The following is a 25,644-nucleotide window of genomic DNA, read 5'->3' as shown; positions in this document are numbered from 1 at the left end:
GCAGTCAGTCAAGTTCAATGGACCTTATCTGAAGAAGCAGCTGTTGTGAAATATGTATTTGAGAGAGCCAATATCATAAAAAAAAACATAAACAGACGACTAGTGGTCACATAACAAAGTGAATTATAATTAAATTGCGTTTATTCCTCATAATTGTTATGACCTGCTCTTGCTGTGTTGTTAGTTTCTTAAGTGTCCGGAGTTTATTAACAGTACAGTAGTTGCTGTAGCCTGGCGCAGATCCATGTGGCGTTTTGACATATTTTAGACGTTTTGCGCGCACATGTCAATTAAGTAATTGAGGTGAAGTGAGTGAGAGAGGGAGGCGGGAGGAGGGCGCTCGGTGTGACGGCGGGCTCCACGCACACTTGAGCGGCCGCACATGAAGTTTGTCCAGCCACACACTCTGCAGCCACCGCCGGGACCCTCAGGAGGATTTCATACTAACCCGCCCAGACTCTCTATCTCCCGACTGACATGTTGCGATGTTCCGCGCAGCCTTACGAAACGTGGACTTGTTTTGGCTGATTTTGTTTTACTGTGTTTTTCTGCCGGAGAGCGGCTGTGGATCAGCCGATGTGGACAGCTGTCATGAGGTGAAGACAGCCTACATGATGCGCCAAATAGGCCCGGTGGAGCTGGTGCCAGACAGGCCGGGAGCAGGTCAGTCAGCCCCCCCTGGAAAATGTCACTGCAGAGACTCTACATAGGAGGCAGGGAATTATGAGAGAGCATGCCTGAGAGGAGTGAATGACAGGATGGTATGAGAGATCAAATAAAGGCCTGAACAGAACAGAATAGAGTCCTCCTGACTGAACTCAGCTAGAGTCTGAAGTAGACTTGAACTGTACATTTAGTCTAGTTTAGTATATTGTGGCAGAGTAGAACTTTATGCAACTTTCACTTTTTCTGTTTTGTGCTCCTTTTTACTTTTACCCCACTATAATTCCGGGCAAATAATGCACATTATTGTTCCACTTAAGATTGACACTATTCAAAATTAGTTGGGGATATTTGGGATGTGGGTGCATATGTGTGCTGTATGCACGTGCATGGATATGCAACAAAAGTCAAAAATATTCACAAAACATAAGATACAAACTGAGATATGACAGAGAATAATTAATCAAGTGAAACACTGAGATATCCCAATGTCCTTAATTGCCTTAATTCCTAGATTTTGAGTAGTAAAAATAAAAACACATGATTCAAATGCATTGTGAGAAAATAAAACTACCAAGCCGTGTAAAAGGGAGTCAAAATTAGCTCCAGATCTGATAGACCGGACCAAAAAACATCCGCTTTTGCTTGCATACTAATAATACATCAGTAATGATAATATATATGTTTGATACATGTAGTGGTTAAAATATATATCATATAGATTTAACATAATATAACACTGTTGAGGCTTTTCTTCGACAAAAATCACTGCTTTTACTTTTGATGCATTATTATTTATTATTTAGCTCATTATAATTGTGTACCTTTTATAATTGAAGAACCTGTTCAGAAGAATTTCTCCCAAATATTCCTGACTACTAAGCACTGTACAGTAAAGTAACATTAAGATCTTTATAGATAAAAAAAAAAAAATCTGTAAAGTTGCTCACACACTTTGAGATTCTCTTCTTATAGTCGGGCAGGAATAGACAACCTTCCTGTGTTGTGAATATTTCTAAATCTACCCGAACATCTCTCCTGGTATGAGGTTGTTGGTACTTCAAACATTGCTTTATCTCGTAGCCCCTCGCAGGATTTAAACCCGTAGCTTTAGAAATGCAGGACCGTATTCCAAATATAATGGGTCATCACTGTGCGGCCAACACTTCCCAGAGAGAGAAGCTATTTCTGTTGAAAACTACCCTTCATAGTCTGGAACACTTACAAAGAGCTCTCGAAGGCTCACTGGCTATAAAGAGGTGGTGTTAAAGATGCTGTTTTCAAAATGTAAATGTGAGATTTCTTTCTGGCTCGTGCCGCTCTGCTCGCACAGTGTTACAGCGGGCGGCAAGTAATGAATTGCTGTAAGGTTTGCATGGATATGCAACAAAAATGTTTGCATGTAAGGTTTGCATGGATATGCAACAAAAATGTTTTTTTTTTGTAACCACACCCAAAACCAACCCACAAAAAGCTTTGTTTTCTTGTAATCCTGATACATTTTGCAAAACTGTCTCTTTGTCATACGTATGCACTTAATGAAAAATAAGACTGGGATGTTAATCGTCAAGCTATGATCAGCAGACACATGGAAATCTATGCTCTCTGTATCAGTAGACAACACTCAGATAAACAGATACAGATACAGCACACATTTTTCAGCTTCCTGTGGGGACTAATTGTCTGCCTGTTGTTTAGACTGTACGCAGTTATAGCTTATGTAAGCCAAATTAGACACAAGACGCCGCAGTTTTCCCACCACCCTACCGTTGCTGCAGGAACAAATAGTGTGCGGCGAGCTTGGGATTGTTAACAGCTCGTTCAATTAGACGAGACGGGTGAATGAAGTAAAAAAAAAAAAAAAAAAAATGTAGGTGTGTCGCTGTGCTGTTGGATGGATGTGACCTGTTGATGTGAGCAGCTGGCGTCAGTTGACAGCTTCAGATAATGAAGGCAGGAAATCATAAGTGAGCATGCATGAGAGGAGTGAACGAGGGGATGGTGCGAGAGATTAAATAAAGGCCTAAGCATGCAAAAAGAACAGTCTGACTGACTGAACGTAGAGCTCCATTTAACAATATATGGTGGTGACCTTTTCATTTTTCAGGCTGACATGTCTGCTAATTATAGATTAGATAAGACCACAGTCTTCCGATCTGATGTAGCCATGGATGAATTGGCTTGAGAGGAATGTCATTTTAAACGACCAGTACGTAGGATTTAAGACATTGAACATGATATGGATAATTTCTTTTTTTATAAGCGTATAATCACCTGAGGCTAGGGAGTGTTATGTTTTTGTCACCATAGAATGAGCCTTTTATATTTACAGAGCCAGCCATGTTCCACTGCCATGTTTCTACAGTAGCCCAGAATGTGTCTATAAACTCTGTGTCTGGAGAGAGTCTTTCAGGTTCCTAGCAGCCACCATAGAGAAGGTTGAGTTATGGGGTATTCAGTTAGGAGCTATTGCCCCTGATAACACAACTCTCGGGATCACAGGCACACACAGACCTCTCCACCACATTGAGGTGGTGTTGCTCTGGTGTTTCTCTGAGTGAAGTATCTTAGAAACTGGAGTGTCAGATGGACAAGGTTTGGTGTGGTTCGCCATCGTTGTGACAAGAGAGCTGAGATGAAAACTCATTTGCCACTCCGCCTAGATTCCAGCCCCCACCTATGGTCACCTTTGGGACAGTGACCAAAATAATGAGAGTATGGATGCAGGTATCCAAAATGTATGGCCTCTGTAGGGTGGAAGGGCTCAGCCTTAGTGATAGAGAGAGGAGCTTGGACACCCAGAGGGAGTGCAGAGTAGAGCTGCTGCTGTGTGTTAAAAGGAGCCAGCTGAGGTGGTTTGGGCATCTTATTAGGATTCCTCCTGGGTGCCTCCCTTTGGAGGTTTTCTGGGCACCAACTGGGAGGAGATCCCAGGGCATTAACAGAACTTACAGGTGGAATTACATATTTCACCTAGCCTGGGATGCCTTGGGATCCCCCAGGCTGAGCTGGTAAGCGTTGCTTGGGAGAAGGAGGACTGGAATACGCTTCTTAGCGTCCTGCAACCACAACTCAACCCAGGACAAGTGGAAGAAAATGTATATACATTAAACAAAGTGAAAAAAAGTAAGGCAGTTGCTCTGAAATAAACTAATGAATAGTTAAGCTTGAGGTTTCCAATATTGTCCTTTCACAAAGTCATTTCAAAGACAGCGTTCACTCGTTGGAGATTGTCTGGAGCGTCCAGGCTGGAACAGAGACAAGGATTACAGTCTCCCCCCCCCATATATTGTACAACCAACTGTTATCATGTGAAATCCCAGACATATATCATGTGATAACAAAGGAATCATCTCTATGGTAACTGAGCAAACTCCATCTGTTGATGGAGGCCATGTGATGCAGCTGAAAGGTCTGGAATATGTCCAGTATGTGGACCCTGTGCTAAGATTCTTATCAAACTAGTTTAATGAATTATTTGAGACGAGAACAGAAGCCACACAGGTTTCTGAATCACGCTGACTGATTGAGTACCGGAGTGGCTGTTTCCAGACTTCCAGTCTCATCACAAACAGTGCAGGTCTCAGTCCGCCTCCCGAACGACCTGCTGTCCCAATTACAAATGAGGAACGCAACATAGGACTTCCAATAAATACTATCTCATTAATGTTAACACGGTCATCCAGTGCTAATATGAAGAGCTGAAGGTTTTGACTGAGGTTTGCTGTGTGTGTGTGTGTGTGTGTGTGTGTGTGTGTGTGTGTGTGGGTGTGTGAGCGTGTGCTAATGTGTGTGTGTGTCAGATCAGACATAGCTGAACGATCCATTCCTCTCATCTCTCTCTCTCCCTTGATCTCAGCCTGCTACTTGACAGCTTGGCTTACAGCAGACGACCAAAGTCAGACTGCTGCGCACACACACACACACACAAATCCACACACAGTTTGGTTTAAGTGTTGAAGTGTCGCCCACTGTGCGTGTCATCACGTCAGGTCCCGACAGGCTCATTGTAAATGTATTTTTGTGCGGTCCCAGTTTTAAATCTATTCAAAATGCTTCAGCTGCTACTTCTTATAAATCAAAGCCAGCAATGAAGTTTAGCGTCAGCAGTGTTTCCCGCAGAATGACCCTGTGCCTTTGGCCGGTGGTGGTAGTGGGACAGTTTGGTTATATCGGAGCTGAGCCGCCAGCTCAAACCGTTGGAGTTTGACGATTTGAGAATGAGACTCTAAAACAACTTGATCAGGACCACTTTAAATGTTTGCCTCTGTAGTTTGATTGTCAGTAGACTGGAGGTGTCGAGTGGCATGGAAATTGGTCAACTAGTTAATCAATCGCAGATGGCTTCTTCTCCTCTAATATACCCAAGTAAAATCTTCGTGTGGGAAACGCTTCATAAGCTTCTCAACAAATGTTGAAATATTCATTGTCTTTCATACATTTTTGGTATTATTTAACTTTGAAGCCAGTAATACTGTTTCGCGTAAGCTTTTAAGCATCCGACACTCACGCTGCAGTTTATTCAGAAATTGCCTTCTCTAGTTAACAAGCTGCATTCTCATTGGTTAGTCATTTAGTGATGACATGCAGCAAAAGGGCAAGGCATGAACAGTTAGCACATCCAGAAACAAGGCAATTCAATCGGCTTTACAGAGACAGAAAAATGCGTTCAAATAAAGCATTTACCCTTTTTTTTTTATTGCATTTAAAGACGATGAAAACAAAAGGCGAAAAATAGGCAAATGAATAGTTATAGATTAAAAAGATGCATTTAAACGACAATTAAAACACGAGCAATCAAAAAATAGCATTTATGCTAGAAAAATATTGAAGGCCTATCAGACACAGTACGTCATTCCCTCTTTAAATCGTGAGAAACTTGCTGAGTATGGCTCAAACTTTTTATCCAAGGTCAGAGTAAAGCTGTGCAGACTTCATGAAATAATCCCTTCCTTCTGCTGTCCTGACTAAAAATATCAGTGGATCTTCAGTGAACATGTCGGGGCCTGAAGCTTTTCTCTGCTGCCTCTGTCTTGTAGGTGAGTCTCTCCGAGTGTGTGTCCACCCCGGGCCCAGCTGCTGCACCGCAAAGATGGAGGACAGCTACATGGCGGCTGTTCGCAGCGAGACGCAGCAGAAGATGCGATCCTACAGCTTTGAACTCAAGTACCTGATCGCTGGACACACCAAGGCCTACCAAGGTGAGGGGGGGAGTAACAAGGGGGCGTAGACTCGATTACGGAATTTTAACATTCATCTGTTTCATGCATTGTTGAAGGGAAATTCATATTGGAGAACCGAAAAGATGTTTTCTGATATTTCAGCACGTGTGAAAATGATCTGTTGTGGCATCAAGGTGCGGAGGGAGAGCAGAGTGCATGATTATACCGCATTCAACTGCATTCTTGTATTTTTAACAAATATCACTAGTTGCGGTCCTTATTTAAACAATAAAGTTCCTTTTTAGCCATGCTGCACAGACACTTTTCCGTATGAATTTGTTACAGTTAGCGAGCGCTAATAATGGCTGTAAGTGACTGAAGAGCGTAAATCAAATTGACATTGATACCGGTGGTAATTCTGTCGTTTAAACGGTTCTGTCAAGTGCCTGTAGCCCCCCGTCATTCTCACTTTGTGTGTTCATCATGAAATAGCTAGTTTGTGTCAGGGTGGTGGTGTGAGGCCAGTTTATTTTGTGAGGCGCCACGGTGGCTAGCCAAACAAACAACTGATGTTTCGATTGAGTCTTTGAGAGAGCAAACTCTCAGAGGGAGCAGCGGAAAACTTTGTTACAACTCTCCGCTCTCTTTCTCCGTCTGTCTGTCTCTGTCGCTGCGATAATCAGGTTTTGTTCTTGACCAATGAGAGCGCGAGGGACGGAGAATGTTTACATTCAGTACGTATCCGCAGCAAAGTGTTGTTGCCGTGGGCAACAGCCGGTCTCTAACGGGCTGCTCTGAATAGGAGGAAGAATACTCTGCTTGTCCACTTGTCTCTCAACGCTATTCACCAGGCTGTGTGTGTGTGTGTGTCTGTGTGAGCGTGTGTGTGTGTGTGTTTGCGTGCATGAATGTGTGTGCAGAGATTATGAGAGGGGTAGAGCTGATGAAACCCAGCAGACAGACACGGCAAACATGCACCTCTCTGTTTTCTTCTTCTCATGCCTCTCTATCTCTCACTCCTCTCCTCTCCCGCTACATCTGAATGCACCCAGGCTCGGTTTCAGCTGCTATTTATGCCCAGTGGAAGGCTAAACCATCCATGGGTAAAATTAATGCAAAACACCAGTACACAGGGGCTGAATGAGGAGAGCACCGCAGCAAGCGATAGGAGGCGAGTTAGAATTTCGATGCATCCACTTGCAAGTTAGCAGGATGTATTAATGTAAAGAGTCACTTCACAAAAACATTTTCTCATAAACCCTAGGAAATATCAACCGCGGCAGATCTGCTGTGTTCAAGTTCTTATTCTCGGAAAATACGGCAGCAACCTCATTACAGTGGAAGTAGGCGGAGTTTGCATTGTGACATCAGTTACACCTGGTATCGACTTGTTTATGCATTCCATTCATGTGTTTATAGATGATCCAATGGGAAGATTAATTGGCAGCTTTTCAGCAACGGTGGGCTGGATTCTCTGTCAACAGTGTTTAGAGGAAAAAATGCAAGAGAAAAAGGAGTATCGCAAAAGTATAACAGATCCAACACAAGCTACCTGCTAAATGATTCTTCTTTCTTTTCTTTCATACTCTTTCTTTTTCTTTTCTACGCTGATTTCATGGTTGTGGAGAGTAAAAGTAAGATTGAACAGATTAATAATGAATTAATAAAAAAAAATAAAGTAATAAATGATATCAGCAAGATGTGTGATAAAGTGCAGGGTAGAAGAGTCAACATACAAAAAGACAATAACAGGTCTCACTACATATATCAAATGTGGGTTGGGTATTTGTCCATACAGTACAGTTGCTGTAGTTTTTCTAACCAGACTGCGCGAGAAGGGGGGAATAATAATAATTCCACTTTGTGCTTTGGGTGAACCAATCCTTTAATGAATGAAATTAATTTTGCACGACAGCAGTGGTCAACAGCTGAGCTGAGTCTCAGCGGATCCCCTCTCCAAAGCTCAGTGATTAAAACCCACTAGAGAAACTGAGACATGCCCAGAGCGCTTGTAGCCAGGCTCTATTTACACCCTGCGGATTACTTTAGTGTGTGTGTGTCTGTGTGTCTGCATGTGTGTGTGTGTGTCTGTGCACGCATATGCGTCCGCATGCTTGCGTGTGTTTTCTCCTGGCACTGTAAGACCCTTGTGCCCTCTCCACCGTGGCGCAGCTGTCATCCAATCAGAGAGGGTAAAGAGCTAATCACATGACCCCGGAGTCGACTGTGCCGTGTCACTCGATGCCGTCTGTATTTGTGTTGCCATTGCCAGGACGGGGGTATGCAAACACATAAAAGTAAGACGTTATCACTCAGTACTGTAGTGAGTCATGCCTCTGCTGCTCCACCGACCACCATCAATGTCGCCTCATTAGATTTTGTCTGTTTGCGTGAAATGAGTACGAATGTACGGGACTGAACAGTGTCGCTGTTGTGAAAACTCTCCTGGAGAGTGATAATGATTTCTTCATTTAATCGATTTGTGAGTTATTAAATAGATTCACACTTGGAGAGTCAGGCTGCGATAGTGAAATACAAAGCTGCTGAAACACACACGCACGCACACACACACACGCACACAAACTTGCGCGCTGACGGGTTGAATGACTGAGTGAAAGTCACAGTTGAATAGATTTCCCTCTCTCTTTTCATCCAGTTTGTGTCTGTGTGTGTCTGTGTGTGTGTGTGTCAGGATGCCATCAGATTGACATCACCCTTTTTGCTTGGCAAGTTTCAAACATAGACACACACGCGCACATACACACACACACTGTTGCACACCACGGGCACACCGTCTCTGTTAAGGCTGCTGTCCACTTTATTAGACCGTGTCGGACGTAGGAAACACAGTCGATCCTGAGATCGGGCCTCTCATTATCACCTGACTAAAGATAACAGGCCAGTGAGAACGAGCTCAGGGATGAATTAAGTTGCGTGCTATTTTGGCTCGTATGCAGCGGGATAAAGTCAGTCCAAGGTTAGTGAGACAGACACTGTGTAACAAGGGAAACTGATATATGCACACATATGGAAATGACACATCTTATATATGGGAATGACACACATGTCTGCCATGCCCTCATTGCTAAATAGAGCACTTTTATATAGACCCACTGTACCTAAATTACATATATAACATACTGTATATTTTTGCTTCATATGTCTACGGCGAGTGCTGACACCAGAATCAGAGAGTAAAGAAATTATGATGTTGACATGTTGGCTGATATTCTTATATACACAGAAAATGTACATATACATTTTTTGTGATGATCCTTCAAGTACGGTGATGAAACACATTTGAGGCTGGATATTTCACAGTTTAACAATTAACTTTATTGTCCAAAATGACATCATTGCACACAAACTGTGAACTGTAATGACACTAACCAAAGCATATGTTTCTGTTTTTTCTCCTGAAAAAAAAGAAAAAGAAATTCATATCTGCCCATATCATATGCCCTGATATCAATATATCTGTGACAAGCCAAATGATATATATCAGTCTGGCTCTATAACAAATAGGACAACCTTTGTCTGGTATACAGTGAAGTTCTGTTTATTTATTCCATCACGTGAACCAAGAACGGGGGTTGCTCAGAGACATTTATCACAACTGTTCTGTTAACATGGCTGTACATTCCTTTTTGGTAGCTGTGTTTATGTTCCAGTTTTGTGTACTAAACTACTACTTGGGCATTTATCAGGTGTGTTATTGTAATACAATACCCAAAGCATCACTTGGGTCTCAGTATTTGCCGCAGTGAACTTTTGGTTTTAGGATGGTTTAACTGGTAGTGAGAGGTTGATATTTTTTTTTATCTTGCATTGTGTTTTTGTTCTATTACTGATTTATTAGACTTTGTAACTACTTTCTAACATTGAAAAACTTAAATATGTTAAGTAAAATATATAAAACAGTGACTGCATTCCTTGATGGGTCTTACAACAAGACTGTTGTTGCTCATAATGTTTTTATTTGGCCACACAAGCCGCCCCGGCTCCAAAGATGGTAATGTTGGTCAGTCAGCTGGTCCATCCACCAATTTGGCCCAGACAGAAATCTGGTAATCCAATTTGTGGATGCACTGACATTAAATTTGAATCAGACATTAATGGCTCCAAGAGGATGAATCCCATGACTTCGGTGATCACTTGACTTTTTGTCTCCGCCAAGGGGGTTATGTTTTCGCTTGTGTCTGCTTGTTGGTTGGATTGTTAGCAGGATTACACAAATACTACTGAGCGGATTTCCGTGAAACTTGGATGGAGGATGGGTCTCAGCCCAGAATAGACCCCATTACGTTTTGGTGCAGATCCAGATAAAGGGACGGATCCAGGATTTTTTTTCTTCCCAGTGTCTTTAACATTGCGAGATAGGGTGTTTTTCGACATTTTCGCAACATGCTCTCAGGGAATAATGCATTGATCTTGATAAATTAAAAAATCAGGTGTATTGAGGGGGCTGGTATCTGTGAATGAGGAGAATCTGATGCAGATTCTAGATCTGATGAGCTCAAATTATGGGTGGTTTCTAAGAATTTAGAGTGATGCGGGGCTGTGGAGTTTGATATTGGATTAGGCCTGATTGAATCAAAGGGGACTGTTGGGCCTTGGCAGAGATATGATCTATACTGAGTGCCGTTCTAGTTATGTGTCCTATCTAGGGCAATCAAAAGGTCCAAATTCTTACCTTCAATTGTTTTGAATGGCACATTACCGAAAAAGTTTTTGTACACATTGCAGGTTAAAATACAACATCAGAGACACAATTAGGTACCTCACATGTAACAGCACACACACACATACATACATACATACAAGCAGCAGCACCAGCAGCAGCAGAACACCAAACATATAGGTAAGAATGTCCATATAACAAGACTGAGGATAGTTATTAAATATTCCTTAACTAATCATTCATTAAACTAGTTATCAAAGGGAAAATCGTACTAGCCAAGCAAACTAATGCACAAACACTGTACACAAATTATCCAATTGCTGCAAGATGACAGTTGACTGATAGCTGACTTTCCTAACTGTTTATAATGTTGTTAATATTCCCGTCAGTTATAATCTTGTCTAATTATCATGACTATTTGTCACTAGAGCTCATGCAACAATAAAATCCATGTTCGTCTCTCTTCTCTTTCATCCCAGAGACCTTCGAGTCGCTTGTGTCCTTCACATCCAACCTGACTGGCACTCTGTTCGACAGCGCCTACTCTGCTCTGGCGTCCGACTGTCGCCCCCTTGTGTTTCATCTGTTCAGCAGCATCAAACGGCACCTTTCTGGGGACTCCAATTCCTCACTGGACCACGCTGTGCGTCGGTTCTACAATGACCTCTTCCCGTTGGTCTACCGCCGCCTCCTCAACCCCGGGTTCGGCCACGCGCCGCCCCAGTCCAACTCGCCCCCCTCTGCTTATCGGGACGACTGCCTGCGGATGACGCGGCAGGACGTCAGCCCGTTCGGACCCCACCCTCGCCTCCTGGCGAGCAGCCTGTCCCGTGCACTCGGGGCGGGCCGAGCACTGAGCCGTCTGCTGAGACTGGCTGGAGAGGTTGTGAATGCGACGGAGAAGGCAACGTTATCCAGAGAGTGTGGACGTGGCCTGGTGAGGATGCAGTACTGCTCCCACTGCAGAGGGCTGACACTGATCCGGCCCTGTACCGGACTGTGTGTCAACATTATGAGAGGATGTCTGGTAAGTGCTGGTTTTAAGTGTTTTAAAGGTGCAAGATGTAAGATATGGCACACGTCAAAAGTGAACTAACATTAGTGAAAAATTGAAATATTCTTACCCCTGTTTTAAAGAAAAGTAAAACTGTACACCTCCTGAATTTCCACCCTTTGCCTAAATGTTCCAACAATCAAGACTCTGCTCTGGGTAGAAAGTCCTCAGATGAGAAATTACCTCCCTACCCGCCTGCTGTGTCTCATCAACCCCAGAGTCAGAATCCTGTTAGGGGAGGCAGGTGGACACAGCTGTCAAAGACAAAGTATGACAATGCCAGTCTAACTAATTCCGTTATTCCTTGAATAATTAATTCCTTTAAATAAACGTGCCCTTATTTCAAAAGTAAATCATTTCAGATATCATGTCAGTAATGCTTCGCTCCATAGAATGATTCAAAATATATTTTCAGGCCGCGTATGTGTGTGTTGTGACAGTGTTTTAGATGCATGGGAAGTTTCTGCCTCCTCCTGCTGCTGGAGAGACAAGTAACAAAAAGAAGTAGCCGTGCTCCCATCACTCACTTCGCTGAATCAGTCATTCACAGCACTTTATCATCAATAAATAATTCCCACATTAAGTCTTAGACCGACAAATAACAAGAGCGTTGCCAAGAGAATTGGCAGGGTCCTCCGTGCGTCTTACTGGGCTGCCTCGACATTTGCTGGACAGCTTTAACTGCGCCCACAGTGGAGAGACTTGTTTATAGCACAAGGCTGGAGGATGGCACTGCTCATCCTGCCTGAGAGTTTCTTGGAAGGAAAGAAAGTGTGATGGAAAAACAACTCCCATCATGTTTATCCTCTTCATTAAAGAAAGGAGAGAAAAACACACACAGCGAAGTCGAGGAGAGGCAGAGGGACAAGTCGGAACAGCCTCTCTGTGACAGAAGGCGGCTCGGTTTCTGAAAGAATCCGCTCTTGGCACTTCTGTCGTGAGACAGAAACTGCCTGTCATCTCAATCATCGGTTCATCAATCCATTTGATTTGCTAATTATAGCAGTGTGTCATGATCTCCGCCAAAGATAGATAGGGAGAGATAGGTATCGGAGCCAATTTACCTGCTATAGTGAACAGTTTAAAACGTAGCATTGAAGCATGTCATTCTCCTTTCCACATGTGTCATCTCCTCTCTCCTCTGATTTCACCCTTCCCATTTCGCCTCTGTTCCCGTCCATTCTCTCTCTTCTAGATGGGTGTGTCGGAGCTGGGCGCCCCTTGGGGGAGTTTGGTGGTGTTGCTCCAGCGGTTAGCTGCCACTTTAGCAACCAGCAGCAACCAAAACAGCATGGAACTCGCTCTGTTAGCGGTCCGAAATCACGTGAACGACGCCATACTGCACGCTCAGCTGCACGGACCACGCATTACAGCCACGGTAATAGAGGGGATGATGGGATGGAGGGGAAGGTGTGCCCAAGCGGTTTGCTTTATACTGTCTGTACTTTGCATTTTAGATTCTGGATATTAGTACCAGTCTACTTTGAAAGCTTTGAATACTAAAGAAAGGTTTTATCCCTCAAATGTGCCCCTCTAAAGCACCGGCACTAAAAATGGATCAGTAACAGATTGCTCAACCATCCTCACTCATATGCCCCAATAATAAAGTCATTTGAATTTTGGACACAGAGTGAGGAAGGCCGTGGGTTCTCTTTCAGCCTGGCAGTTGGATCTCCTCACAAAAGCCTTGTACCTAGAAGGGCTAAAAACAGCCTCATTCTTCAGAGGATCTGGGGTTCCCCTCAGTCTGTGTGTGTGTGTGTGTGTGTGTCTGTGTGTGTTTGCGCGAGTGTGTATGTGAGCGTGAATACAGATCCAGTGCCAGACAAAGACTGCGGTTGGCGGGACAACCAATACCCAGAATGCAGCTTGGTTCTGAGTGATGAGAAAGTTTCTGTGGCTAATCTCCGGACAAACAGACGACACACAAATACATGCATGCACACACTGTTGGAGGAAGAACTTGAGAAAGCATTCCAACTTTGAGAGAACATTGTGGACTTAGTAGAGTAGATTCCTGAGAGGTAAACAAACACACACAAGCATAATCGCACCGCTAATTGTGGCTAATAAGAAAATACCACTTCATTAAATATTTGACCAGGCGTCTCATTCATTGGACACATCACCAGAGGCTGACCCCTAAGCCTCTGACAATGTCGTGGATCGTGGATTTTAAGACAGCAGCCGCCTCTGTAACAGTGTGAGAGCAATGTTGAGGGGACTGATTTTTACCAGCCTCTGTGATACACGGCGTTATGTGATCCACGGCACCATGTTGGAGGTAATTGTGCTGGGCTCTTTTGCACAGAACAAAATCAGTGTTGATTTTGCAAGTGGTGAGTGGTGCATTACACAGAGTTTGACTGTTCTCACTGTGTGGCCTGGATTTAATGGAGCTGAGACTGAAACACATATTGGACGTTATTATGTGAACTTCTGTTTGCGTTTTGTCTCATAAATGCAATAATGGAAAGTGCAGGGTACATTTTATGAATGTTTGACAATCTGCCGCACCAGCTCGAAACTCAGGAGCAACCCATTAACACCAGAGTGGGAAAATGAGTGCTGACGGGAGTGGAAATTGGGAATAAACAAGGGCAGGTCAGCTCGCTGGGATGGCAGTATTTTTATTTATTTGTGTGTTTTTATTTCTGTGCTTTCATTCAATATGAAAAGGTTTATTTAAACCTTTTTTCACCTAGTCTTTTAAAATGATAAAGATAAGTCAGGTCATCAAAAAGGATCAATCATTTTCCATATTGAACAATACAAAACTTCACTATTGGGATACACTGTTCAGCCATATCACCCCGGCCTGCCCGGCTTGTAGGCGAATCTAGAAGGAATAAGTTGGCGAATCTAGCTGGCTTTGACCGGGGGTTCTGTATTTGTACAGCAGTGGGTGATCTGCTTTGTTTGAGGTTTACATGGGATGATTATGAAGCTCAGGTTTTCGGTGGAAAAAAAAATGCACAGATCTATTACAAATCAGTGTGCTTCATTAGTCAGTCAATTGTCAGCTGTTGATAGACTGATCCATCGGTTTTATTAGATTTGTTTGAAAAAAAAATCAAAACTATCTGATTCCATCTTCTTGATTATAAATATTTTTTGGTTACCTAACTCCATTAAGACAGTAAACTGCGTGTCGTTGGGTTGTTGATGAAAAAAAGACATGTAATGACCTCATCTTGGGCTTTGGTAAACACTGATCAACAGTTTGAACCATTTACTGATATTTTACAGACCAAATAGCTAATCCACCAATTGAAATGAAATAAGTGACAGATTAATCGACGATGAAAATAATCGTTAAATCGTTGTTAAACTCTTAACACCGCATACTGAATCTACTGGGAGAAAAGACAAAGCCACTGACATTGACAATCTAAGGATGACCATGTCTTTTGTAAAAAAAAGTAGAACAATATCCACATTCCTTTGATTCATTAATTATAACCGATAATTAAATAACATCCTGTTTAAAATCTTGGTGTCGATGAAGGGGTACTTTAGAATAGTTTTGAAGCTGCTGTTCTAGATCGCTGAAAAGCACCCACGTGGTCGTCATCAACCTTTCTCAAGCACAAGCCTGCCAACTGTCTCTTCCTCAGGTAGAGAAGGTGTGTGGACCCCATGCAGCTGGTCCCGTGATGCCAAGTGCAAATCCCACCACGTCACATGTTACAGCCTCTGTGAGCCCGGCTACATCAGTCACCTCACAGAGGTCGCCTGTGACATCGCCTCCCTCAGCGGGTCCCGCTGCTCATCAGCGTCTGCAGCAGCAACCTCGAAGGTGAGAGCCATACTGGAAACGGCTTCTGTTCAGAGGTCAGAATATCTGGGCCGGGAATTTTCCCTCTAGAAAAGAGACAGAGGTTGTTTTTAAACTTTGACCTTCAGTCACAGCAGAAGAAAATCAATTCAAAGATGTATTTTCCTTTGTGTGTGTTTATTTATCCCGGCAGGTCGTTCCTTCTTAAAGGTTCCAGAGGAGACAAAAGTCGCAGCCTGAAAAAACTGTCAAGGTAAAACTGTCTCCATTAGTTGCACTTCGAATTCTTATCAAAGGAGTATTTGCATATAATAACACAGTCAAACTACATGCATCTAATCACCTGTTAATGTCTGTGCATGTTTTTTTGATGACAGTAGTCATTTAATCTGTTTTGTTAAGTTAAAGTCCAGATTTGTACCTTATTCTACAATCATTGAACACATCTGTGAGAATTATTCAGTCTATTACATCAATTAGGAGGAACTCAGGTGTCCCCACTAGTGACAGTTATCAAAGGTCAAACCAGTCAGCGGACCTTTAATTTTCTGTTAGCATAGTGGCATTTGAATAAGGCAATGTCTCCATTCTTTCATGAGTCAATCCTCCTGAATGATAAAGCCATTTTCTCAAGCTGGGACCTTCATTATGCAGTCATTGTAAAAAACTGCTATGAGCTTGTTTCTCTCCCCCCCGTGTTGTTTTCAGCAGGATTTCACAGGGAACTGGACATGACAAGTCTAAAATTGAAACAAATAAAAGCACATGGTACACTGATCCTGCCGTTACTGATAACTACCCAAGCATTCAACTGTGCCGACTTCTCTCTCTTCCAGGGAGTTTGAGGGCTCTATCCAGCGGTACCAGTGGTTTTTCTCAGAGCTACCAGAGATGCTTTGCGAGAGTGAGATGGAGATTGAGCAGCACACATGCTGGAGTGGCCAAGACGTCGTGGAGAGGTTTGTGTGTTTGCTGTATCACTTTAATGCTAAGGAAGGACCTGCAAAACACCAAGAATGTACAACGGTTGCTCTGACGCAGTATGTGATCTTGCTGCACGGATTCTGTCTATTAAAGAGAAAAGTATATGGAAAGGGAGGGAAAAAAATATTGTCAGCTGTCGGGCCGGGGTCAAGCTCGTGCTGAAATTTCAGGCCTGTATTCAGGAGTCTAAGTCGGTGCATAGCTAATGACCGGATTACTGCTACAAGAGCCACGGTGACGTCAACCGTTGGTTTCTGAAGAGCCAGAATGAAGCTCAAAGTGGGTGGTGCTGGCCGTCGCCATCTTGGCAGGGAGCGACTCCGCCTAACTCCCGGCAAACCATAGATGGGCAATTAGGTGGAGCCTGGCTGGAGCTGAAGCAAGTCTTGTGAGTTCAGTCCCACTCAACTGCAAGCGACCAAGCTGGCTAAGGCTAAATAACACACTCCGTAACAGAACTGGTTGTAGACTTGTCTGTTATATTACATGGGGATTGACTCTCTTTTGGAGCCGGTCTCGAGTGATCCATCATGTTTCAGCCCCAGAGGTTGCTGCTTGGTTTGACATGTGTGAATCATATTTCTATCACTCTAGGTAAGCCTGATATCAATGTGAGTTATATAACAACTAAATTTCTATCCTTAGATAAGTTAATGTTTCTGTAACACCACAACTCCTAAATGTCGCCGTAATCTAACATAAGATGGATTTCAGACTTTCGAAATGTCTGTAATGAGGCCCCTTTTATATCATTAAATGTCTGTGATGAGTGCTTCTATGGTGATAATGATGATTTATGGGAGACACCAAACTGAGGCATATGAGAATGCGTGTGTTCGAGTGTGTGTGTGTGTGTGTGTGTGTGTCTGTGGCTCCTAAGAGTTGCCAGGGTTGGGGGGTGACAGGGTTGTGAAGGTTAGAGAGTTCGTTTCCAGAGTCTTTCTCATGGTGATTGCATTGGCAGCTTAAACTGGTAACAAGACAAATGGGCAAACACACACACGTACCGACACACACACATTCACAGGCGCGCACGCAAACGCCCTCCAACACACACATTCCTACGCACGTACCATCTAACGCGCAAACTCGCGTGCACCCTGATACACACAGAATATGGGATGATTGCGGTCATCTGACATCTTACTGCACACAGCCCTGTCTCAACACACACAAACATACACCCACACACACACACACACACACATTTATACTGCTTTACTTGTGAGGACACTCACTAACATAATTTATTGCCAAGCCCCCTTACCATAACCTTAATCGTCACAATTTAAAAGCCTAACCACGACCCTCATCCCGACCCCAGACTAAACCAGATTCTAACCTAAACCTTAAAAGAGCCTCAAACAGCTCTTTGTAACTCTGTCACAGAAGTGAGGGCTTGACAAAATGATGTCATTTTCCCAAAATGTCCTCACTCCCAAGGTCCAAAACTCAAATTGGTTCCCACAAAGATAGATGTACAAGTACACATTCACTTACACACACGCTCACACACACACACACACACACACACACAAGCACGCACGCATGCACACACACACACACACACACATCTCAGAAGCAAACAGTAGCTGGAGGTTTTCTTCTTAATGGTCTATCAACCATATGAAACAGGCCGTGAAGCCTTCCAAGGACAACAAGCCTTCCCACACAAATAAACAAACAAACACACACACACACACACACTTGCTTTGTCGCTGTCAGTGCTACAGTGAAGGCCAGTGAACCTCGTGTTTAATTGCTCTGCCATTTCCTTGCCACTGCTCATAGTAATATACACTAATGGTCCAGACCCGCTCCATATGACAAACTTCACAAGAAAACATTTGTTGTGATTTAATAATATAATCCTACATATATATATAAAACCATTATACAGTATGATACTTTTCAAATTCATATGCTTATTTTCATTGGCAGTGAATCTTAATTATCTTAATCTTAATTTACTTTTTTTAACTAAATGTCCCTGAACTCTAAGTATTGTCTTGTTGTAAAATTACCTTAAGTCAAAGAATCCAGGTGCCTGAATGTAAGAAACTGATTTAAAATGGAACATGAAGAATCGGTTGATCATTTCTTGTCAGAATCCAGGTGAACAGAACTAAACAGAAATGAGATGTGATTGTGGAATAAATTGACCTGGTCACACCTGATCTGTATTAGATAATAGATGCTCTCCAAAAAAAAGAAAAGCTGTAGTTTACCCAACATAAAAAGTCACCTGTTTTTCCAGAGTTGAAGAAAACTAAGCACAATGGATACAATGTCTTTCTAACAAGCGCAATGTTTAGTTTACATCCTGATTTGCATCCAACTTGCATATTGACCTGCAGTACATCCAGAAGTCCTCTTTCACTTTGTCATTTTGTCTGTGACCTACATTGCGACGAGGCTTCTGCATATAACTAGTGGAATTTTCAAAGTGTATTTATATATATTTATATTGGTGAAGTTTTACTTCAAGGAACAGAAGAGATGTTATACTCAGCCTGTGTTGGAGTTTCGCCATTCTGTGCCTCTCTGACCTCTTTACATCTTCTTCTCTCTTACATCCATCCATCCATCCATCCACCCATTCATTCATTAATTCAGCCATCCATTCATCTCTCCACCCTTCTATTCAGACCTCCGTTCATCTCCTCCGCCCTCTGACCCACTTCACTTACAAACGTCTGTGTTGGTGAGAGAAAGAGAGATAGGCGGCTAAACACATGCCGAAGGGCATCTTAAACGGCATTCTCAGGGAATGTTCATCATCAGCATGCCCTCAGTAAAAAAAACAAGGTGAAATAAGTGAAATAACTTTCACATTTTGCATGAATACGAGCAGGAGAAATGTGCACAAAGTAAACTGCTGGGCCCCGAGGATTATAAAAGAAGTAAGCTACAGTTCTACAATCGTTTTATAGTATTCAACAACTTGAGGTAATAAGCTCAGAATACAGCGAGTTACTTTGAATTACTTGAACAATGTGGAGACCCAAGAGTAAACATTGCTACCCGCTGCCAACCCGGACTAGGCCATACATACACTGAGGCGATGGCGGGGCCCAGTTGGCAGCAGCGACAGTCGCTCCTGGCCAATCGAGTGCAGACAACGCAGAGAACAGTCTTCACCATTGTGTGTGGTTCTCCATCATATTATGGACGCAGTGGCTCTCAAAAACTCGTCATTCAAACTCGATATATGTGTTCTAGATAATTTAAGAAGAAATTTCAATCAAACAATGACATTTAGAGTCACAGCTGAACTGAGCAGCTTCCTATCTGTCCTGTCTCACTTAATGTCACAGCCCCCATCTGTAGCTAATTTACAGCAGCCATTTCTGCCTCGGTGAATGTCTCCGATTTAAATCAAAAAAAGCGCAAATGGGACAAATGAAATCCAGTGTGTGATATGCAGTGGAGTCTCAGTGTGTCTCCGAACCTCTGATTGACTGGCCTCTGAGCAAGACAGCACAACGTGATAGTATGAGGATGAACTGATATTAGGTAACCGTGCATGCATATTCAGAACAGTTACTATTAAACCATTTCTTGCTGTCAGTGGTCGACTGTAACTCAGTGCATTTACTCATGTACCATTTTGTGCTCCCTTATACTTTAGCTCTACTACTGCAATGTACATCTGAAGACCTATTGGCAAAGGACTAGTATCTCCAGGGGACCTCATGAGAGCAACTTTTAAAAAGCGCAGTTGTTTGTTCTTCAGCAGCCACATTCAGATATGGTTTGAAATTCATTTGCCCACTTTCTGCATGGGGATAAAAACAAGGATAAATACACACACGCAGGGCATTTAGCTCAAGTAAAAGATGTTTTGTGGCTGCAATTGAACAGGACAGCCTTTTGTTGCTCCTAACCGTCTCTGTCATCTCTTGTGAACGTCAGTATAGCTGATGTCACTGCTTGACTGCTTTTCAGCATGTTATGAGTCACAATCAAATGTCATTGTTCAGTTGTCAGACAGCAACATTCAAATCACGGACAAAAGCACACCTTTTTAAAATGGCTTTTAAAGTTTAGCTCAGTCTAATGTGTTTTTAGTGTACTCCTTTCTATTGTTTTGCTGATTTGATGTTTGTTTTCTGTTCAGTGTCTTTGAGTATATAGAAAACCGCTTTTAAATAAAATGTGTTATTATTATTATTTCGAAGAAAACAGATGTTTTAAAAGAAATACACCCCCAAATCACTGACATGCAGATTTGCACATCCTCTGCAATTATTACAAATTACTAGAGGCCCCCAAGTTATTCTAATCCCTAATAGTAGCACCATGTATCCCCAGATGGGTTGATTTTTTTTATTATTCTGATAACGTGAAGAATGAAATGTCGCTTCATCTGTTAGGTCATTTCTCCAACTTCTTAAGATAAAGTTTTTAAAGATATGTGGTCAGGACAGAGATGCTACTGTGATGCTCCCAAAGAGTAGAGTGGTAGATTGAACTACCCAGCAGTATATTAACGAGTTAGAAACGGTTCAGTCTGAAACATCTACAGCCGATAATGCAACAAACACATTAATTTAATGATTTCCACAATATTAATCCAAAAAAATCATCACTCAAAACACTGACAATGACCTGTTGATGAAGGTTCTCAGTCATTCAGGTCATGGTACTGGTACAAAGTGCTGTATTGTAGGCAACTGGACTTTGTCTTGAAGATGTTTCACCTCTCATCCAAGAGGCGTTTTCTTCCATTTTAAGTAAAGGATCTGAATACTTCTTCCACCACCATCTGCATCCATTGAGAATGACTAAACCGACTGTTTATGTAGTCAGTTGGCGCTGTAATAGCTGATAATCTCCAGAAGAGGGAAGCATCTCATCACCGCCACTTGGTAACAAGTCATTTACCCTGCTTCCACCGCCGAAGACCTGCCACACCCGATGTTAGGATGCATTTTGTGTATTTCTAATGCAATCAAATCTGCTCTACGTCAGCCATAAATGCTTCACAGAGTCATTGACATGCTGTTAAAGCGCTGAGAAAGAATTGTCTGGAGGGGGTGGTGAGGAATGTGAAGGATAGAGAAAGTGAAGATTAGTGCAATTATTCCAAACCCATCCAAACCGCAGCGTATCTCTTCCACATCTTCCACATACAAGAAGAACAGGTATAAGCCTCAGGTGTCAATACAGTGTGCTATTGTGTGTGTGTGATGGTGCTGTGTAAAAGACTCCACAGGAATGCAGGTAGATTTACAATTGAGGTTTTGACTCTTATAATTACACGCCTCCTTCAGATCAGATCACTATCTTAATTTCAATTTCACTGGGTTTTTTCTGCGTGTGCATGTCTGTGTGTGTGTGTGTGTGTGGGTTTCCGTGCCCGCCACAGACGCTTTAAATGTCGTTTGCTGCAGAGATGAGACAGGAGAATGGATCTGTGTGTCTTACCGTTAACAGCCATGCTGTAACCGAGGGCAACAGCAGAGCAGCTTTGTCATCACGGTGCTGGTGATTTATGCCTGTGGTTCTCTAGATCTTATTAAGTGTCACTCACAGTCACACCTTTTCTGTGTCATCTGCAGCACACTTTCTGCAGTATTATCATCTGTTGTCAGACAGACGGAGAGAATCTCGATAGCCTGTAATCTGGCCAGTAGCTCATTCACAGAGCTGACAGTTTCCAATACATTCAGCAGGAATTGGACATGAGAAAATGCTTTAGCTATGCAGATGCTGTCAGTGCCTTCTCTTCCATATGAATATAAAGCACAATTCACAAACTTTCCACAGAAAACATTTTCTGTAACCAGTGCACAGAAAACTCAAGTTTATCAGCCCAAACTGATAAAAGAGGGAACATTTCCAATGTGTGTGAGTTAGTGACCACTGACTGCTTTTCTGTAGAACTTGAAATTATTTTTTAATGTGACTTGATCTTAATCAACCATTTTAACTGAACATAACACTACTGAAAGTGAGTCAGATAGAAAGAAGAGCCACCACCTTTTCATCTCCAGCCTCAGTGAATGTGAAGGCGTTAAACATTAAGTGAGAATGATACCTGTTAAGCTTTCAACCGATTTTTAGCTGCTGGCAAGGGGTTGTATGAATGCCTCCTTCTGCAAATAACAAATAGAGGCACATGGCCAACTCTTTTTTGCTACTATTTTGCTCAAGGCCATAGATTTCAGACAGCTGATGGGTGAAACAGTATGGATCCTTTCGTTCTCCCACTATTGCACCAATCATTACAGATATAATTCCATTAGTAATTTATTAATGTGGTCCCTTTTCATTTGCTTTGGAGATTGCACTGACCCTGATGGCTATCATCCAATTCCCTAGTTGTTCTGCCTGTCACTTTTCCTGGAATTGCTAAACAGTAGCTGCTGAATGCATTCCTCACGGAGCGCTCCACATCCATCCACTTTTAGAGCCACACCTTTGATTTTATTTTAGCTGCAAAGAGTTTAGACCAGTGGTTCCCAACCTTGGGGTCAGCCCCCCCAAGGGGTCCTATGATACATGTGATGGGTCAAAAGATAATTAAAGGGATACGATTTAAAAATGTATACTTCTGTTAATGCAAGATCTTTTGAGCATCAAAGTTCATCGTTGACCCTGGTAACATAAGTTCAACAAAACAATCTTTACGCAGGGTCTTTCGGGCTTATCATATGACTTAAGTGTACAACTTTGTCAAAGTTATTTATCGTTTCTGATGCTCTTGTTAAGTACATTATTTATTAATCTCTTCTGCAAATCTTATTCCTGCAGATGAAACCTTTAAAGTAAGAGTCCCTCATTTGGTCAAACGGATGACAGCCCTTATCTCACATTGAAGCCGTAACCTGTCACTGGGGGTTACAAGTAGGCATTGACTCGTTTTAAGGGTCCATCAGCCAAGAAGGTTGGAAACCACTGAGCCTGTCTCATATATTTACAGATTAATCCTCTTTCGTAGGCAGAAAGGGTGCCTCTAATTAATTTCATAGATATTTCAAGAGACATTTATGACATTGATGTCACTGTGCCAGGGTAGGGACAGCCCATTACAAATACATTACAATTTTATTCAGATGATACATTATTATACTGTGAGGCTGATTTTATTAACGTTTCTACAGAGAAATTGTAACTCCCCTTTCAACTGCAAGATGCAAATTACACATCGTTGGCAATACAACAATACACAGTAATCACCGCCACAGATTTGGTGTATATTACATGAAGTTGCATTTCTCCACTGGTTTTAGGATTGAGAAGGTCACAGAAGATTGATAACCCGTTGTCTCTCACAATGTACAAATGTACCTTAGATCAAATAGGAAACTTTTGTAAAATCTTGCTTTCTGCACAATAACAATTTCCCTTTAATTTGTTGGATAAATACTGATGAAGTTGTTGTCTTCTCACTTCCTAGTTATCGGGTAGCAATCAACACGCTCCAGGCTGCCATTTTTTGGCCCTTAGACTGAGTTTACTATTAAGATCTTGGGTTAAATACTGGAGGTAATTACAAACTTCCCATTTGCGTGTTTCATGATTCAGTCAGTTTGTCTTCCTTTACTGAGTGATACAATAGGCTTTGGTGTTAATTACTCAACAAATGAATCTTTAGATGCTCTTGAAGGAATGATCTGCACTCCATCTGCTTGATGTGCCACTTGGAAACACTTCATACACCTCTGTAACTTCAAAACCATACATAATAATGGTCTCATACCTGCCTGTAATGCTTAAACTGATTATGTTGATAATTTTCCAAAGTCTCTCTTCCGTTTTTGCTGGTCAGTTTGTGTTATTTGTTAGTGTTCTTATATGTAAAAAAAAAAAAAATGGTATTGTGGTTAAAGAGCAACTACTGTATGCTCAGCCAACCTTCAATCGCCTTCACTGTTAACTTCATTGTTACTAATGAGGACTCGCATTCATGGCTTTAATGAATGGAAGGAAAACTTGAATATGCCAGGATCTTGGTTAGGGTTAGTCTTGCATGTGCAGCAGATTCAATGGATGTGTGGTGTTGACACTGATCCGCAAAATCTTTGCTGGAGTCAGAGGAATCTTGGGATTTCCCCCCTGGGCCACAGTCTGAGGTTTTTAATTGCACTTTTTTCAACCTCCCTCGTCACCCTGCTCCTTTCTTGTCCTACTTCTCATATTCTGCTTTCCATCGCCATGGTTTAGATGAATAATTTGGGGGGAAGTTGCTTAACCTTTTGTAATCCCTTTTGGGATTTAGGAATCATGTGTTTTGTGCAGGTCGGTACATTTAGCATCACTTCCTGATTATATCTACAAAACTGTCTCATGTGCAGTGAAAGCAGGTTTACAATCTTACAGAGATTAGGTGGGACGCACTTTATGATATTAGCTGTTAACTGTCTTTATAATTAGTGTAAGCAGTCTCCATGGCGATAGTGTTTGAACTGTTCATTATGTTTACGCAGCAGTACAAAAGAGATCCATGAGATGTGGTCTGTGTCTCGAAGAAAGCCAGCTTACTTTAGACTTAACCCGGAGTTACAGGGTTTATCAGGCTTGCTCACGTTATTTTGCGCAGTAGTTTGCTTCCTGTGGCGTATGTAAAGATCAAAAACAACCTGCACAGAAATGTAACCACAGTCTCATATTGAAAAAAGAAACAGGAGGGAGCTTCCTACCATGGGTCATATCACAAAGTAAACGGAAGAATGCAAACCGTTGCTTTTGGATATTTAACTACAGCGCAGTGCAGCCTGATCGCATATTGTACATCTGTCTAGCATTCAACATCAGTAGCTGGAGTATAAATCAAAAAGCGATACGGCAGACACAGCGCAGGACAACCATGTGCCAACCATAAAATCCACCATAAAAGTAGCTCCCACTAATTTATGTACACAGTGTTGTAGTCACACAAACCCTGATCAGTTGCTCTCGTCCTGTAGCCTTTATGTTAATCATTGAGTAGCTTTTCATCAGTAATCCTCCCTGCAGTGAAAGCAGAAACAGTATATCTGTAATAAAGCTTCTCATCATAAAACACAAGAGCAAAACTAGAAGTAATTATTTTTCCACTTGTCCACTCTAGGCTGCTGAATATGTTGAAAGTGTCAGCAGTATAATGTCTTATATATTTTATTTAGTTCTGTTTCTATTGATTCTATTTATTATGTGCGGGATTCTTCCTCCCCAAAGCATCGTATTATTTTTGCCTCTCTAATGACCAAATTTTCCCATGAGGATCGGTAGCCTCATCATCTCTCAAATTAAACATGCAGCTCTTGATCTGCTGATGTTATGTGCGATTGGCTGCTTACTTAATGTGAACTTGCCCAAAGCTGGAATGGAAAAA

General features: G+C 42.2%; 1 protein-coding gene across 1 annotated transcript in view; it reads left to right on the top strand.

The window, feature by feature from the left end:
- The first annotated feature begins 313 nt into the window (after positions 1-313).
- Positions 314-25,644, top strand: part of LOC115591785 (glypican-5-like) — a 59,164-nt gene continuing 33,833 nt past the window's right edge. Inside the window, exons 1-7 of the mRNA XM_030434099.1 lie at positions 314-663; positions 5,703-5,864; positions 10,986-11,533; positions 12,756-12,938; positions 15,178-15,359; positions 15,532-15,591; positions 16,175-16,297. Coding sequence (XP_030289959.1) covers positions 486-663; positions 5,703-5,864; positions 10,986-11,533; positions 12,756-12,938; positions 15,178-15,359; positions 15,532-15,591; positions 16,175-16,297 — 1,436 coding nt within the window. The 5' untranslated portion in view covers positions 314-485. The remainder of the gene's footprint in view (positions 664-5,702; positions 5,865-10,985; positions 11,534-12,755; positions 12,939-15,177; positions 15,360-15,531; positions 15,592-16,174; positions 16,298-25,644) is intronic.

The sequence above is a fragment of the Sparus aurata genome, chromosome 11 (assembly GCF_900880675.1).
Source record: "Sparus aurata chromosome 11, fSpaAur1.1, whole genome shotgun sequence".
In the NCBI taxonomy this organism is placed as follows: domain Eukaryota; kingdom Metazoa; phylum Chordata; class Actinopteri; order Spariformes; family Sparidae; genus Sparus; species Sparus aurata.
This window is presented reverse-complemented; position numbering and strand designations above follow the sequence as displayed.